This window comes from Acomys minous, assembly GCF_964271855.1.
Source record: "Acomys minous genome assembly, chromosome: 16".
Taxonomy (NCBI): Eukaryota; Metazoa; Chordata; class Mammalia; order Rodentia; family Muridae; genus Acomys; species Acomys minous.
Window position 1 is genome coordinate 38523692 of NC_140498.1, and position 16404 is coordinate 38540095.

At 42.0% G+C, this 16404-nt stretch overlaps 1 protein-coding gene across 2 annotated transcripts; it reads left to right on the forward strand.

The window, feature by feature from the left end:
• Nucleotides 1-3704: 3704 nt before the first annotated feature.
• On the forward strand, nucleotides 3705-15299 carry LOC311586669 (uncharacterized protein C5orf47 homolog). 2 transcript variants are annotated; one of them, XM_084762799.1, is made up of 5 exons: nucleotides 3705-4074; nucleotides 10649-10734; nucleotides 12009-12107; nucleotides 13664-13708; nucleotides 14635-15292. In XM_084762799.1, the coding sequence occupies exons 1-4, from the start codon at nucleotides 3780-3782 to the stop codon at nucleotides 13682-13684; spliced, it is 501 nt and encodes a 166-aa protein (XP_084618925.1). In that variant the 5' UTR covers nucleotides 3705-3779; the 3' UTR covers nucleotides 13685-13708; nucleotides 14635-15292. The 2 variants fall into 2 exon arrangements, with proteins under 2 accessions (XP_084618925.1, XP_084618926.1); XM_084762800.1 differs by lacking the exon at nucleotides 12009-12107 and having other exon boundaries at nucleotides 14635-15299.
• The last annotated feature ends 1105 nt before the right edge of the window (nucleotides 15300-16404 follow it).

Genomic DNA, 16404 nt, shown 5'->3' on the forward strand with positions numbered 1-16404 from the left:
CTTTGAGGATGCCTCTTCATAGTTTGCAATCCTAGCTCCCTTGCCATAACGCAGCAAAAGGAAAGCTATCTGTAAATTTTAAATGTAAATAAATTATAGTATGCACCTCACAGTATACATACTTAATAAATGGGAAATGACATTCCAATCTAAAGGAGCTATCACTTCTTATGTGTTAGTGTGTGGAAGGGATGTTAGGCTCTAAGGGCTTCTCTACCCTGGCTAGTTCCCAAATAACCAGGAAAGAGACCATTGGATTTATAAGAGCCTTAGGACACAGTAACTGGGCAGGCATCAGTCCTCTAGGCTCTTTTGCTATTTCCCAGCTACACACCCTGTGTTACCTGCCACGATAATTGTTGCCTCTATTCCATCAGCTGTCCTCAGGGCACACATCTCTTGGCCTCTTGCTCATGGCCCTTACTGACCCATGATGGCTTCCTTCCCTCCTGCTTCCTCTCCTCCTGCTTCCTCTTCCCCTTCCTCTCTCTTCCTTCCTGCCTCGAAGTCCCTCTCTGTCCCCAAACTCAGGAACCAAAGCTCTGCCTACTCTCTTCTCCCATGTCACAGGCTTCAGAACCTTTATTAACCAATTAGTTAAAGCAAAGTTTACACAACAGAGGGTGCTCTGTCTGGGTGGCCAGTAATTAGCATTAGAATACATAGCACCAGACCAACTATCCACCTGACATGTTAGGTACTATATACCCTACTGTGCTTTATTCTTACATTCAAGGAAAACAAGAGCATTATATAACTTTTACTAGGAGATGTAAAGAAACATCTATTCACTCTAGAAAGGCACCTATACAGACAGAAAAAAAAAGACTCCATTCAATTCTAGCTTAATGAGCCAATGGGCTTACTGTGCTTACTTACAGAGTTATGGATGAAAAGATACACACATGACTACCAATGGCTCAGAAACAGATGCACTATAGAAAAGTACACCCCAAAGGAGCATTGACTAGGGAAAACATCATCCCTGGAGGTCGTTGCTCAACCTGCTGGTGGATAGTGTCCTCTCCCCGGCAATTGCCAACTGCTTATGTAATGTTGAGTGCCAAAAAATGCTGTATTAAATACAAAATCCCAAATGTTCAATTTTACCAGTGAAGACTCAGAGCCAGATGTTGGGCTAAAAGCCTATTAGCTCAGAGAGGCAGAGAAAGCACCCAGCTGACCTTCCTTCTTAGCCGACATCCCAGGAGGAAAAAGCCCTTTCTCCTCATCCATGCTGTCTTAAAAACCTTTCAACTCAATGTCCCTCCTTCCTGTGTTTTTTTACATTTACTCCCTGTTGACAAGCTGTTTGCACCACTTCTTGACCTAGGATTAACTTAATTTAGCTGTTGCTTACAGAAAGCTCTTGGGTTAAAGGTGTATGCAAGGCCTGAGCTACACCACAACAAAATGCTTTAGGAATCTTGTAACTTTCAGTTTTATTTACTTCTAGAGACTGGTAGGTTTCTTTTACCTCCTGAGCCTTACAGAGTCTACCTCTATGAAGGAAGTTTCCATTTGGAGGGAAGAGCTGCGTGGAAGAGGTTCAAGGAAGGAAATGGAGAAAGCCCAGCTGGCCAACAGCTAGAGCAAGTCCAACTTGGCTGTACGGTCTGTGTTCTCTTTGTTTGGTAATTCTCCAGGACCTGAAGCCACATTACCTTTGGCACCAAAGGATTCTTGTCTTCTCCCCAGAATCCTCCCAACTTTATCTGATTAACTCTCCAAACTGATCCAGTCTCAGATCCTCACACTGAAATTCTCCATACAACCAACCGTGATACTGACCTGGTTCCAGGCTCTCATCTTGACTTAGCTCATTTCCTCAGACGAGTTTGCCCCTTTGCTGCCCATGTTTCCTGTTAGAAATATGTCTGACATAGCAAGAAAGAGACCACCACTCCAATTGAAGTGAGTGGTCAAGGCAAACTTTACTCTTGATAAAGAGAGTGCACTAGGGAGAGCAGACATGTTGAGACAGGAAGGGTACTTGGTTTTTATTCTAACTCTGGTGGTGCCTGTGTCTTTTCCCCATTGGCTGGGGTCTGACCTCATAGTCTTATTCGATTGGCTAGTCTGAAAAGAACTGATTTATAACGTGGGGGGGGGGGTGGCACTCACTTTCAGTCCCAGCACTCAGGAGGTGGCAGAGGAAGAAGACAAATCTGGTCTAGAGAGTAAGGGTTACACAGCCAGGGTTACACAGACAGACAGACAGACAAGCAAACAGGCAAACAAATGGCATATAGGAAATAGAGGAAGAAGGAGGGAAAAAAATGAGGTCACTGCTCCAAGGACAAAAAGAGTACTGGTCTAGGTCATCTTATTCCTAGGATAGAGCACTGGGCCTTTGTACAAACCAGTGTTTTACTGGGTGGAGAGAGTTAAAACATCTGCATAAAAGCCTTACCAGGTGGAGGAGTGCAGAGGAATCATAATTCATAGCATGGCTGCTCTGGCAAGAGATCATATCCAAAGACCTTCTAGGTCTGTGTTTTCTGGCTAGAATACAAACACACCTGTAATCCAGGTGACAGAGGCAAACAGATCTGAGTTCAAGGCCAGCCTAGTATAGAGCACGTTTCAGACAAAGGAAAGCTTAGATCCAGGCACGATGGTACATGCCTTTAATCTCCCCCCCTCAAAAAAAAAAATGAAGGTAAAGTTAGTTTGTAGAAGGAAGCACCCATGTTTGAAAGTGCTGTCTAACTGAGTGGCAGAAAAAGTGACAAGTGACGAATCAGAAAATTTTGACAGAATAGGACATGCCCAACTCTCACAAGAAGAGAGAGGAAAGGGAAGCCACTTAAGGGGCAATGCAGAGAGAGGAGGTAGTTTTACAGGGACAGAAATAGAGAGACAGGTGGCAGAAAAAGAACAAGCTAGACTCAGGTGAAAACCGAATGAGCCAGAGAATGAAAAGGAGCCAGAAGATTGGAAAATATTGCTGGAGTTAGTTTGAAGCCAAGCAGAGCGATTCAGAGGCTGAGGGAGAAGCCAGATTGAATATGGGAAAAGAATTAGAGCCAGAACAGCTGAGTTGAACCAGCCAGCCCAGAGCTCAGAACGGAGAAAGGGTGAGCTCATTCACCAGTAAGTCTCAGAGGCTGAAAACATTCCAGGCCCAGGTTAGATTGTACCGAGGCTAGAAGCTTCCAGGACTAGGCCTAGGTTAGCAGACGGAGGCAGTGAGCCTCCCAGACAATGATTAAAACAGGCAAATAAAAGCTCCTTTTACAGGGGAGAAAAATATTTCAATCCCTTGTCCTAAACACACATTTTATAGTACTTTATAGAAAAGACCATATTTGATAGTTCTTGCATCCCAGACCCAAATGACGCGGCCTCAAATTCAACCTCTTTCTAGATGAACGGCCATCCCTGCAACCGAGGGCCTTCCTGTTTGCCCTTACTTATGGCTTTCCTTGCCTCCCTACTTGTGGCAGAGCGGTCCCCCACCACCAGGCTCCTGTCTTCTGCTAGCTGCCTGGCCTCTCTCATCCCCTTAATTCCTTCCTCACCTCAACCAGGACACAGCGGCCGATGCCTCAACTTCCTGGCCAGCACCCAGGCTCCCAGTGTTCTTCCGGACTCCGCTTTACCCACCCTACGACAGCCCCGCCCACATTGGTCGGCCCCCAGCGCTTCTCCCCTCCCCCACCCCGCGTGTTACTCGTGGTCCCCCACACACACACACACGCGCGCGCACACACACACACACACGCGTGCGCACACACACAACCAGTCCTGCTCAGGTTGCCTGACAGGAGGCTGAGATGGCGCCTGCAAGCAGCCGTCAAAGGCTGGATGGGCCTCGCATGATCTACGTGACCCGCTTCGCCTCGCACCGGTCAGGCGTGTGGCAGTTGAGGGGCCTCCGAGATTTCGGCCATCGAGGCCCAGGGCTCGGGGCCCAATGCGCCCTGGAGCCAGCAACGGTGGAGACCGGGCCCCCGGGAGGAGAGCTGGCCACCGGCTCCCAGGCTGGGGTCGCTGCCACCCCGGACCCCGGCTCTTTCCAGCTGCGGAGGTCCAGAGCGCCAAGGGACCCGGAGCAAGCAGCGCGACCAGGTGGGATCCTCCCATCAGCGGCCTGGTGCTGACTGGGCAGCTCCGCCGCCATCTTGTGCACGGTCTTCAGTCAGGCCTAGTGTCACCTTCCTGTCAGCTTTCCCGTTAGCCTTTGTCTCAGCTTTTGCGTCAGTCTTTCTGCCAGTCTTCCTGTCAGCCTTCCTGTCAGTCGTCACACAGTTGGCATCCCAGTCAGTAGGCAGCCAGGCTCCGGTCAGTCTGTGTTGGAGCCATAAGCCAGGAGAATGAATCGCTTTAACTCACTTAGCGGGGTGGCCAGCAAAAGGGCCGCCGGACATTTGAGATAACCCCGAGACCTGAGAGACGTTCTTGGCGGGTAGCCACTTCAGTCCCTCGGAGAAATGGGAGTTTGATGCGCCTATTGGTTATTCTCCTTTGAGGGCCCAGCCTTCCACCTACACTTTAAAAAGCAACTTCAATGAGATTCCACTAATAATGTACACAATTCACCCACTTATGGTACCCAAGTTAGTGGGTCTTCCATATCCAGTCATGAAACCATCATCACCATCCATTTTAGCATAACTGTAACATCACAAAGAAACTCTTGTCTCCCGTAGCAGAGCATCATGTCCTCTCACCGTTGCCTCCACTACCTGCTAACTTTAACCCTAAGGAAGTACTAATGTCTTGGTCTACACTGTCTCCACAGATTTACTTATTTTGAACATATCTAAATGGAATCTATATGTGGGCTTCTGTGACTGGCTTCTCTTCCATAGGCCTATACAGTTTTGCGTGTTAATTTTAGATATTGTTAATTCACTGACCAATTAGCTAATTTAGCTAGTTCTGTCATTTATTGTTCCAGGTACATGTTATTTGTGTGCGGTTTTTTGTTTTGTTTTGTTTTTCTTTTTATGAGGCAGGGTCTTACCTTGCCTAGCTGGCCTGAAACTCACAGAAATCTACCTGCCTCTGCCTCCAACTGCTGCGATTAAAGGCATGTGCCACCGTGCCAGCTGGTATATGCCATTTGTAATAGAGATCAACTTATATATCCTTTCCTCATTCTTGTGTCTACCATAATCTTTTTGTCTATCTATACTGTTATCTCTAGCACAGGGTGGATGGTTGTAGAGTTGATGGTCACCTCATGTTGTTCTTATTCTTAAGAGAAATGTCTCTAGTGTTTCACCATTAAGCACTAGTTTTAGGACTAAGACTATGTATTTAGAATATGAAAATATATTTTTTATTATTATTTTTATTTATTATGAATAGGAATTAAATCTTGTCACAGGCTTATTATGATCTATGGAGATAATAATGTTTTCCCTAGAATTAGTAATGTATAGCATGAAATAAGTAGGTTTCCAAATATTGAACCAACCTTACATTGTTGAAATAAATTTTGCTTGCTTGTTCTATATTATTTTTTAATATAGTGGCAGGTTTTAATAATAAGTTGCCTAGAATGTTTTATCGATGTTCATGAGATATAGAGGCATGTACTTTTTCTTTGTACTTCCTTACTTGATTTAGATTTTGATGTTATACTTCAAAAACATAACTGGGAAATTTTCTTTCTTTTTCTGTGTTCAAGAATAATTTATGGAACATTGCAACTACGTGGCTTAGAAAATTTGATAAAATTCTTCTGCAAACCATCTGGACCGCAGATTTTTGTGGAATAATTCCTTAATAATTTTCTCTGTGCTGTAGAAACTGGTCTGTCTATACTTTCTAACTCTGAGAGGTCAAATTTGGCAACATGCTTTTCCTTAAGCAATTATACACTTCATCTAGGTTTCCAAATGTGTTTCCTTTAAGGCCTGCAAAATTATGTGTTTTCATTTTAAAGGTTTTCCCATGCCTTAATGGTCATTCCTCTTAATAACTTGCTTCTCTGTGTTACGTGTGTAGGCATGGATTTTTGCCTTTTGTGTTGATGATGTTAATATTTTATTTATTTTTAAGAACAGTATTTTGACTAATCACTTAAGCTTTTTTTCTAATTTCTTCCTCATTAATACCAACTTTTTAGCCTTATTTTCTTTCCTGTGCCTCTTTTTCTTTCTCTTTTTCTTTCTTTCTTTCTTCTTTCTTTCTTCCTTTCTTTGTGTGTGTGTGTACTTTTTTCTTTTTTTGCTAAAATGTGGGCATTTATTTTATTTTTTAGTAATTTTTAATGCATTTCATTTTTTCTTATAGATATATATTGTATACTGAACATACTGCTTCCCTCCCCTCACCCAGTTTCCTTCTATTTTCCCTTCTTTCAACCCTTCTTTTATTCCCTTAGACAATTTTACTTATTTTCATTTAATCAATACACACATGACTTTATGTGACTACATAAAATCTAGAAATGACAAATGAGAAAACATGTAATATTTGCCTTTCTGAGACTAGATTAATTTGCTTAATATGATTGTGTCCAGATGAATCCATTTCCCTGAAGACAACATAATTAATTCTTCTTTATGGATTAAAAAAAAAAATCAGTTGTTGGACACCAGGGCTCTTTCCATAACTTAGCTGTGTGAATACTCGTGCATAAACACTGATGTGCAAGTGTCTCCATGATATATTAACTTGGAGTTTTTTGGGTAAATACTCAGGAACGGTATAGCTGGGCCATATGATAGATCTTTTTTTTTTTTGGTTGCACCTCCATACTGATTTCCATAGGATTTGGACTAATTTACATTCCCACCAGCCAGGTATAAAGATCAGGATTCCCTTTGTCCACATTTGTGCCAGAATTTATTGTTGTTTTTCTCTTAAATTTTTTGTTGTATCTATCATCTATCTATCTATCTATCCATCGCATGTGTGTGTGTCAGGCATATCGTGTGTGAGTTAGGGAACAACTTCCCTCCTTCTGCCATGTGGGTCTCAGAGATCAAACTCAGGCTTGGCAGCAAGGGATCTTTACCTTAGGAATCGTCTTGCCAACCCCTGTTGCTTTCTTAATGCCTGACGTTCAGACTAGGGTACAATTTAATATCAATGTGATTTTCATTGGAGTTTCTCTGATGGCTGGTGAGGTTAGGCAGATTTTTGTGTTTACTGATGATTTCTATTTCCTCTTTTCTGACTTGTCTATTCCTTTTGTCAGTTCATTTGGGAGCGGGTGCTTTCTTACTGGTCAGTTTTTAGTTATTTGTGTACTTTAGTTATTAATCACCTCAGATGTGTAGCTGACAAAGATCTCTTCTGGTCTGCAGGCTCGCTCCTTACTCACCTGTTCCCTTTGTTAAACTTAAGAGTTTTCATTTCATGAGATCCCACTTGTTAATTGTTGGCTTTATTTCCTTGGCAACTGGGGTCCTATTCAGAACTTTCCTATACCTATATTTTGAAGTATTTTCTCTACTTTTTCCAGTTTCAGATCTTATATTAAGGTCCCCTCCCCGACTTTTCCTTCAGGGTAAGAAATGGGGATGTTTCTTTCTTCTGCACGGGGTTATCCAGCTTCCCCAGAACCACTTGTACATGACGTTGTCTTTTCTCTAATGCCCATTTTTTCCTATCTTTGTCAAAAACCAATGAGTCGCTGTGCTGGTTTATATTTGGGCTTTCTGTTTCATTGTTTAATGCGTCTTCAGGGCCACGTTGTTTTGTTACGGTGACTGTCATGTGACTTTAACCTTAGGTGTGCGGACAGCGTCAGCATTACTGTCTTTTGTTCCGGGTTGCTTTGACTCTCCGAATACTCTGTGCTTTCAAATGAGTTTTAATATGGCTGATTTCTACTTCTATGAAGAATATCTTTGGAATTTTTAACAGGGTTGTGTTGAATATGTAGAATGGAAATCAGGCATTTAATTTTCTTTTTAAAATCAGGAAGTATTTAGTATGATGAATTTATTTTAAACACTTTTAGTACCTCCCACATATCTCAACATGTAATGTTCCACTGTCGTTTTTTAAACTTTCTATAATTTCATTGTATTTATTCATATTACACTAATACTGCTTAACATGTTTCAATGGTTTTAAGTCCTGGGCCGTTCCTAATCTTTCTAGATTGACTGAATTATGGTTAGATAATGACATTCCTAGTGTCTCTACTGTCTTGCATGTTGCTGGTGCTTCCTTTGTAACTCAGTTTATGGCTTTCCCCCACTCCCTTCTTCAAAAACCTATGCAGGAGCCTCCAGAGTTCTGATCCTCTTTCCCCTGAGTCTGTCCCATCCAACTGCTTGCTTGGTACACTGTGTGGGATTTGGTCTTTTAAATTACATACTTAAATATCTTCCCTGCCCTTCATGTCTCGATCTGAAAGCTATTTATTTATTTAGTATTTTCAGATACAGGATGGATTTAATTTGGCTTTTAGCTGATAAGAGGCTGGAAACAGCTTCAGGGCGATGGCAGTCATCCAGTAGAAATTGAAAGGCCAGAATTAAAGTTGTGGAGGGAAATGGGCGAAACTGATAACTGACTGGAAGAGAAAAGGGAGAGCTGAGGTTAAGTCTGACATATCTATACTGACCACTGTGTGAACAGCAAAGCTGTTAACTTCCGTAGCCTCCTTGCTGAGCTTGTAAAAGCAGGAGTACAGTCAAGGAAAGGGTCCCCAAGACAGACATGCACCTAAGCTAAGCCAAAGAGTACTACTAGTAAAGTACTTAGCTTTACTCAGTCCTGGTTATAGTTGATATTAAATAGATAGCTATCAAAAGTCTATGGGGAATAAAAATAAATTAGTGATCCATTTACCAACATTTAACATGTACCATGTTGTTAACATTAGACCAAATGCTCATGACAAGATGGATCCGGTGACTATTGTGTCCTCAAAGGACTCACATGTGAGTAAAGGGTATGTAAGCCAGCAGTCAAGAGTACTCTAGAGAGATCTGAGGAGGGCTTTGATAATTTTGTTCAGGGACAGAAAGAGGCACAGGATGGGAAATTTTTTAAAAATGGAGGAATTTCTAGTGGGACAGTAGAGATTACCAAGAGCTCTGACTCTGAAGTCAGAAAGACAATCATGGCTTTGTTACTGATGGGAAATATATTATTGCCCGTTTTATTTATCCACCTGCCTCTTCATTTTATTGCCTTGGGGTTCCTGATTTCTATCTCAAGGGCTGCTGGGCAGAGTAAGTGAGGCAGCACACGCAGGGTGGCCCTTGGCACTGGGCACGCAGCAAGCACTCAGGAAGTGTCCGCACGTGAGCCCAGACGGCTTGAAGGAACAAGAATGACCAGAAAGATGTGCGAAATGTTTACTGAGTGGATGAAAAACACGCTGTTGGCTAAACTGTAGTGTGATTGTCATTTCTATAACCCTAAGGTGCTTAGTGGGTGGGATGATGTTACCAGAGACAGGTGCCTGTGACAGTCAGGCTGGCGAGCCGTCCTAAGATGGGAGACTCCTTCTTCTTCTTCTTCTTCTTCTTCTTCTTCTTCTTCTTCTTCTTCTTCTTCTTCTTCTTCCTCTTCTTCTTCTTCTTCTTCTTCTTCTTCTTCTTCTTCTTCTTCTTCTTCTTCTTCCTTTTCTTCTTCTTCTCGTGTACACGTGTTACACTTCTTGCTGTACTTTTAGATAGACTTCATGGTTCTTGTCTTACCTTAAGGATGGAGGTACAGATCATGTGAGGCTTATAAGCAGGAAACTGTGGGAATGCTGAAAGCACACCACCTGAAAGTTGTGGGCATTCAAAGGGGAAGACAGATGTGAGCAGAGCCTCTCAGCCTTGACTTCCTACACCCTATCTGCATGTGTGTGCTAACTTACTTAGTATAGCTACTTAACTAGGTACTTTTCTTAGTTAGATTTCACTAGAACACTATTTGTGTGTTATTTTCTTTTAAAAGAGAGAGAGAGAGAGAGAGAGAGAGAGAGAGAGAGAGAGAGAGAGAGAGAGAGAGAACTTAATAACAAGCCATTAATGGCAAAAATATTGCCCAGTTGTAGTAAGTAGGTTTTCTGCTATGAAGTGTCTGTGACAAAGGAAAAGCAATGCATCTTGAAGACCTCTAAGAGACATGTGGACAAACTCAGATTTCCTCCGTGATTGGAAGAGTTGGCAAGGGACTAAGCTTCTCATGGCGTGACTTAATGAAGTTTCTTCATCTCATGTCTGGGACTCACCCAGAATCAGTGGCACGGGCCTCACAAATTAGTAAATCCCATTTGGGAACACACTTTAGTTCATTCAACAAATGTATCACAAAATAGACTGTATCTACAGCATAGAAACTGGGTCACCAGAGAGGAAAACACACTTCTCAAGTAAACCGTGAACCTCTGTGACCCAGCATGGTTTGGAAGATTGGAGAATGTTCTCTGGAAAGCTAACTGTTGCATGTGCAATGGAAATGCAGGTATAGAGAGGAGTGAGCCGGGGATGAAGTGAGGAGAGTTAAGGTGGGCATGCCAAAGACAGGGGAAAACAGGGAGAAGGGCTCAGGGGCACAGCCTTACTGCTTTTCAACATATTAGCAGAGTGGTAAAATGGCAGTGATCAGAAACACAGCACCAAGTATAACACCCCCCAAGGAGCTTAGAGACATAACATGGCCTCTGATTTCAGCATAGTACTTTTTAGAATATGCACTAACAAAATTACTTTTCCTTTAAAAAAACAAATAGGTTTAAACCAGAAAGATGCAGCTAAAGAGTTTGATTTCCCCATACCATGGAATGAAGCCTCCAAAATAATGAAGGAAAGGAAAAAGGTATGTTGTATAAAGGAAAATAACTGGGTTTAAATTTTAGACCTTCCTCTGTAGTAAATACAGTGTGTGAAGGTGTTCAAGACAGTGAAAGCAAATTATACCTTCTGAATAATTCAGTGTTCTGAAATGAAAAAATAGGAGTGACTTGGCAGAACTGGAACTGAGCTTGGAATATTAACTATAAAAACAGTCCTGGTATTTAAAGGTATAAAATATATTTTAGTCAAATATAACCTGCCAGGAGATTTTTCAAAGCATAACCTATGTTCCACAGAGTGTAGCCAACTGCTGTATAGGAAGAAAATCACAGAATTCATAGGAAAAAATCCATCTACATTAGTGTCAGTTTGCTCTTTCCAAGGCAAAGAGCCTATGTGACTTTTTAGCCAGAAAGATGACAATGACAGACTTTATTGCTGAACCCTTCTCAGCACTGGCCACCAAATGCCATGGTAACACAGGCATTTTGAGCTTATTATAAGGAGTGGCTGTGCTAATCTGTGACTGTCATTTTTCTTTAAAGCATGTGTTTGTTGGGCATGACACGTAAAGTCATGCTTGTTTGGTGTATAGCTCGTATATAGTCTAGAGCAGTGCTCAGAGCACTAGCCTTTCTATCGAATACAGCTCAGGGAAGCAGCCATCTTCCCCTGCACTGAGACCTGCTTCCTGCAAGAGCCATTTCTTTAGGGTAAGGAGAAAAGAACCGTGACCATAGCTTACCTCTAACCATCATGTGACACACACTGGGCTAAGTGATTTACACAACACTTCCATCTCATTGTTCAATATGTGAAGATGTTTCTAGATAGCATCAAATGCTTGTCAAGTGTCAAACTGCTAAGTAGAAAAAAAAAGGTTTTGCATCCACACATGAGTACTCACCATCTTTGGGAACTTGCTCTGGCCATCTCCAAAGAGAAACAGTTCATTCTGACCTAGAATAAAATGCATTATAAACACGCCCTGCCCAGCACAAACAAAGGAATAGAAATTCAGTCGTTTCAGTACCTTTGAAATTGACGGTGGTGGACCCATTAGGAAGACTTTGTAGACATTTCCCCATTTTTGAAAGGCAGCATCATCTAGAAGAGCTAATTTAAACACCGCCAGAGAAGAACTTGAGAAAACTGGAAGAGACGAGGTCAGACAAGTCAGTGAGCTGCGGGGTCCCTGACGTGATAGCTCCGCAGTGCGTCACTTCGCAGGATGCTGTTGGTGAACACAGAGCCCGGCAGGCCTTCCAACGCCTCCTTTGTGTTTGTCTTTTTAAGGTCTTAGTGTGGAACAAAGTGCACAAGGTCATTTCCAGAATGATTGAAGAAAATGAAAAATACAGACACAGACTGAAGTGCCAAAATTTATCTAGTGAAGTACGTGAACACATTTTAACTTTTATTAAAGATTATATTGTGTGAGCATTATAGCTGAACTTGATTGCATTCAGTTTCCTACCTGCCAGTGTCAAAGTATAAGAACACTTAAAAGCATAAGCCACGCTCGGCAGAGGATGTCGGGTAGATGCCGAGTGTACATGTGGATGTAAGGGTGCAGAAGGCAAGCAGTGACTGGAATTTTCTGAACAGAGAGCACACATGCCCATTAACTATATATTTGGATGTCAGTGTTTGAATACAAATTACCCACCACCCATACTCGTGAAGAAGCTGTTAGCTGTAACATGAACTACACCTTCTATTCAACTTCTTGCCGTGCCTTGTCCATGGATGAGGCATCCAGTGTAACTCAATTTACAACGTCTGCTCTCGACACACTTTCATCCCCGAAAAGCAGCTTAAAAGTTGAATGCTGTGTGAAGCTGCACCGGTGTTTACTAGCTGATACAGTGGAGAGTCATGGCTTTTCAGGCTGGCAATCTGGCTCAGCAGGTGAGGATACTGCCAGGATGCCCGGTGACCTGAGGGCGGTCCCCAGGAACCACACGGTGGAAGGCGAAAACCTTCCAGCAAACCTCCATTTGCACGTCACCCTCCCCAACATGTGTGCAAGCACACGGCACACACACATGCACGCACATACATGTACGCAGACACATGTTCACACACATACACACATGCACACACACATGTATACATACTCATACACGTGCACACACGCACTGGCATGCACACGCACACACACATGCACATAGAGTAAATAAATTTGATTTTGAAAGTTATAAAAAAATTCTTAGCTTTCAGAATACTAACTGGAACAAAGTTAACATAATTGATAAACGAAAGTGGTCGTTTCCTTCGCATGTGTGTCTGAATATAGAAGACTATGTCCTGTCATAACGCATGCTTCTGTGACGGCTCAGTACTTAATAACAACTTTGAGTCATTAAACTTACAGTATTTCAGTTTATAAAGAATGTTTTAATAAGGCAGTAAGAGAATGCTTATAAGTAATGTAGTATTGGGTAAGAGGCCATACACCTAGGCTGTGCTAGGATGCAGCACGACACCACCCGGCCTGCAGTGACAGCGTACAGGCCGCTGTCCAGCCTCACAGCACTGCAGCTCGCTCTGCCTGTGCCGTAAGAATGAGGGCCGTGCTGAGAGAAGATCAACCGTCAAAGTATCCTAAAGAAAAAGGGGTTTGAACAGTAATGCGCAGAGAATCTGGGCACTGCTCAGAAGGCTGGCCACTCACTAACCTTGAACTTGGCAGAATCATTTGAACCTCAGCCTCTATGAATCCAATATAATCTGCTAAAAATTACTTGCTAACTTTATGTGCTAGGCTTTCCAAAAAACATAAAAAAATCTTTGAAATTTGTTATTTTACCTTAAGTTTTTAGCTAGATTATATAACTCTTTAATAAAGCTAATATGTTGCAAAAATGTAATGTAATTTTATCACTGTGTATTTGTTGACAAAAATAAGTGTTACCGACCAACTTGAAATTCTCTTATGCTGTTTCTAGATCCGCGCTAACACAAAATGAATGTGAATCTTCATGTCTTCGATGGTGAGAGTCCACTGAGATAACTAAACAGATCTCTCCCTCCCCCTGTATCCGCTCTCTCTAACCTTTGGTGCGCGCATTGTTATCTCTCACCTATTCCCTTCCTTAAGCCAGGGTTGGGCACATAGCACAGCTCATTAAATGTTTTTTAATTTAAATTTCACTAAATTTATATTAGGCCCCATCTCTATCGTGCTCTTGAAACACACACACACATATGTCTGTGTGTGTGTATGAAATGTGTGACATATACATGTATGTGTATATGTGTGTGTGACATGTATGTGTGTGTATATATATGTGGGGTGCGGTTTTTCTTCTGTCATATATGTCTCTGCTCTGCATGTGCTCTTCCTCCTGTATGTGCGTCACAGGTAGTACAACCCCACGCCTCCCCCTTACATGCTGCCATCTGTGTCATGGTTCTCACTCCGTCTCTGACTGCATTTTCTGTTCATTTTTAAGTTGTTCCTTTTGCTGCCTTAGGAGTAATTACTGGCCATATTCTCTCTTCACATATTCACTTCCAAATAACTCACTATTTCTATCCTACCCATGACCTCTGATATTTTCACCTATTCCATAGATAATTTAATAGTCTGTATTTCACCTAAGCACATATGCTCTTCCTCTTTCTCATTAGCATCCCCTGGCTTCCCAACCACCTGGCCCACAGCACGTGTAGGGGGAGATTTCATCTAGTCTTCTGAGGTTGGGGAGTAATAGAGGGGAGGCGGGTCTCAGGAAAGATGGTTAAACATGTGTGAATAAGGAGACAAGAGCAGTTTAAGGAAGCATCTGAGACAGTACATGCACTGGGATGGCATTGGTGAGAGGGTCTCTTACAGCGCTGTTAGAAAATGGAAAGATGCAAAATTCTCATGAATGTAAAGTCAGTACAATAATTTGTCCTTTTGTTTCTTTTCTAGCTACAACTTCATCACTTCATGAGACTCATGAAGTTGCTCTGTGGTTGTACGTTCTTTAAATGACTAGTAAACGTACCTATTTCCAGTTGAAGGATGCATTGTCACCCATGCATATGAGATCCACGGTTTCCCTGCACACAGGCTCATCCGACTTCTTTGGATAGTGCTGAGCCTTTACGTTTCACATTGCTAAGCCCCTCAATAAAGTTTCAAATGTTAGTTTACACAACTGAAATCTGCTACCAAATGAAACATGCTTATAAACTGACTGCATAAATTTTTGTGGAAAGTGGACAAAGATTTCCAGTATGGTTCAACCCTATGTTTATGTTTGTGTGACCTGTCAACTCTTCATGGATGCATGGCCTGTATGACCGGATCCACCAGCATGTTTTCATTTCACTGCATGAGTGTCGTGCTGGGATAATGTGTCCCGCTGTTGTAGAACCAGGCAGCTCTGAAGACTCCCATGGAAATAAATGTTCTGTTTATTGTTTAACAATTTCTTGTGAAATATATTAAATACATTAAATCTGTTTTGTTGAAAGGAACATAAATACAATGTGAATTTTCTTCTGAAATATTGAATACCAGGTGTGCTACCATGGCTTGTTCACCACTTTAGATTCTTATCAGAAATTGATCTCTTCATTAAGACCTGAGAGTACAAGTTTCCAACTCAGAGACATATCTACTGGAGCTGTAGAAATGAGATTTTCACGTTTCCTTCCTTTGCTTTGTATCATCTTCATCAGTCCTTCCACTGGTCTCTGCCAAAAGGAACATTCATTCATCAATTCTATTCCTGATTTTTCTTTTTCCTTGCTTAAATCAAAGAAGTTTTGTTTTAGCCCAATAGTCCACTCTGTGGCACTGCATTCTGAGAAACATGCCCCGGATGATTCTGCCATCTTATGAGTGTCATAGAGTGCACTCACACAAAGCTAAGTGGCTTGAGTCCTCACTGGGGCTGTCAGGGTTACCATAAACACAAGGCATATGAGCCTGTCCCCATGTAATAGGGCATACTGCATTAAACCAAAAATTTTATACAAATAGAAGTAATATACATTAGTGATTAAAACAGAATATGTTGACTGGATACATCAGACATTATCATTTTATTAAGTATCATGTGTCTTTGTACGCTGCTAGGAATCAAATGCAGGACTCTGACCAAGCAAATTGAGCACGCTGCCACTGGACACATCCCCTGTGTGACTGGCGGTATAGCAAGCTTGCTCAGCACTGCCACAAGTAGATGAGAATTGCATTGTGGTAGGTGGCCATGCCCTCCCTGATGTGCACAGATGAAAGTGTTGTAATATGAGCTATGATTATACTTGCAACATTTGTGTGTGTGTTCTTCAGAGGCATTTTATACTTAAGTGAGCAGTGTAAGGAGAAAAGAGAGCTTATGGTTTCATGGAAAAGAAGAAACACCACCAAACAAGTGATTACTCAACCATTTATTCTGAGCCATCCAAATGATTTAAGGTGTACCTTCAGTCATGAGGAAAAATAACAGAATCTTTTAGCATAGGAACTAATTAGAGATCAAAATTTTTTTATGTCCAACGTAACCTGGAAAGTTTTGGGGATGTCTAGAGTCATCTCAGTATCTGAGTGCTGGCTTATAACACAGTAGAAGAATACTTTTGAGATTGGAAGGCGGAGCGCTGCGTGTGGTGGGGAGCTGCCCCGGAAGAGCCTTTTACTCAGGGGAAGAGTGATAGAAACATTTTCAACTCAGGCATTATCTATTGGAGC

What these genes read in the sequence shown, in the direction of transcription:
- LOC311586669 (XM_084762799.1), top strand. Translation starts at nt 3,780, where the DNA reads ATGGCGCCTGCAAGCAGCCGTCAAAGGCTGGATGGGCCTCGCATGATC. An exon ending in GGAGCAAGCAGCGCGACCAG is followed by an intron (nt 4,075 to 10,648) that starts GTGGGATCCTCC and finishes AAAAACAAATAG; the next exon opens with GTTTAAACCAGAAAGATGCA. An exon ending in TAATGAAGGAAAGGAAAAAG is followed by an intron (nt 10,735 to 12,008) that starts GTATGTTGTATA and finishes TGTCTTTTTAAG; the next exon opens with GTCTTAGTGTGGAACAAAGT.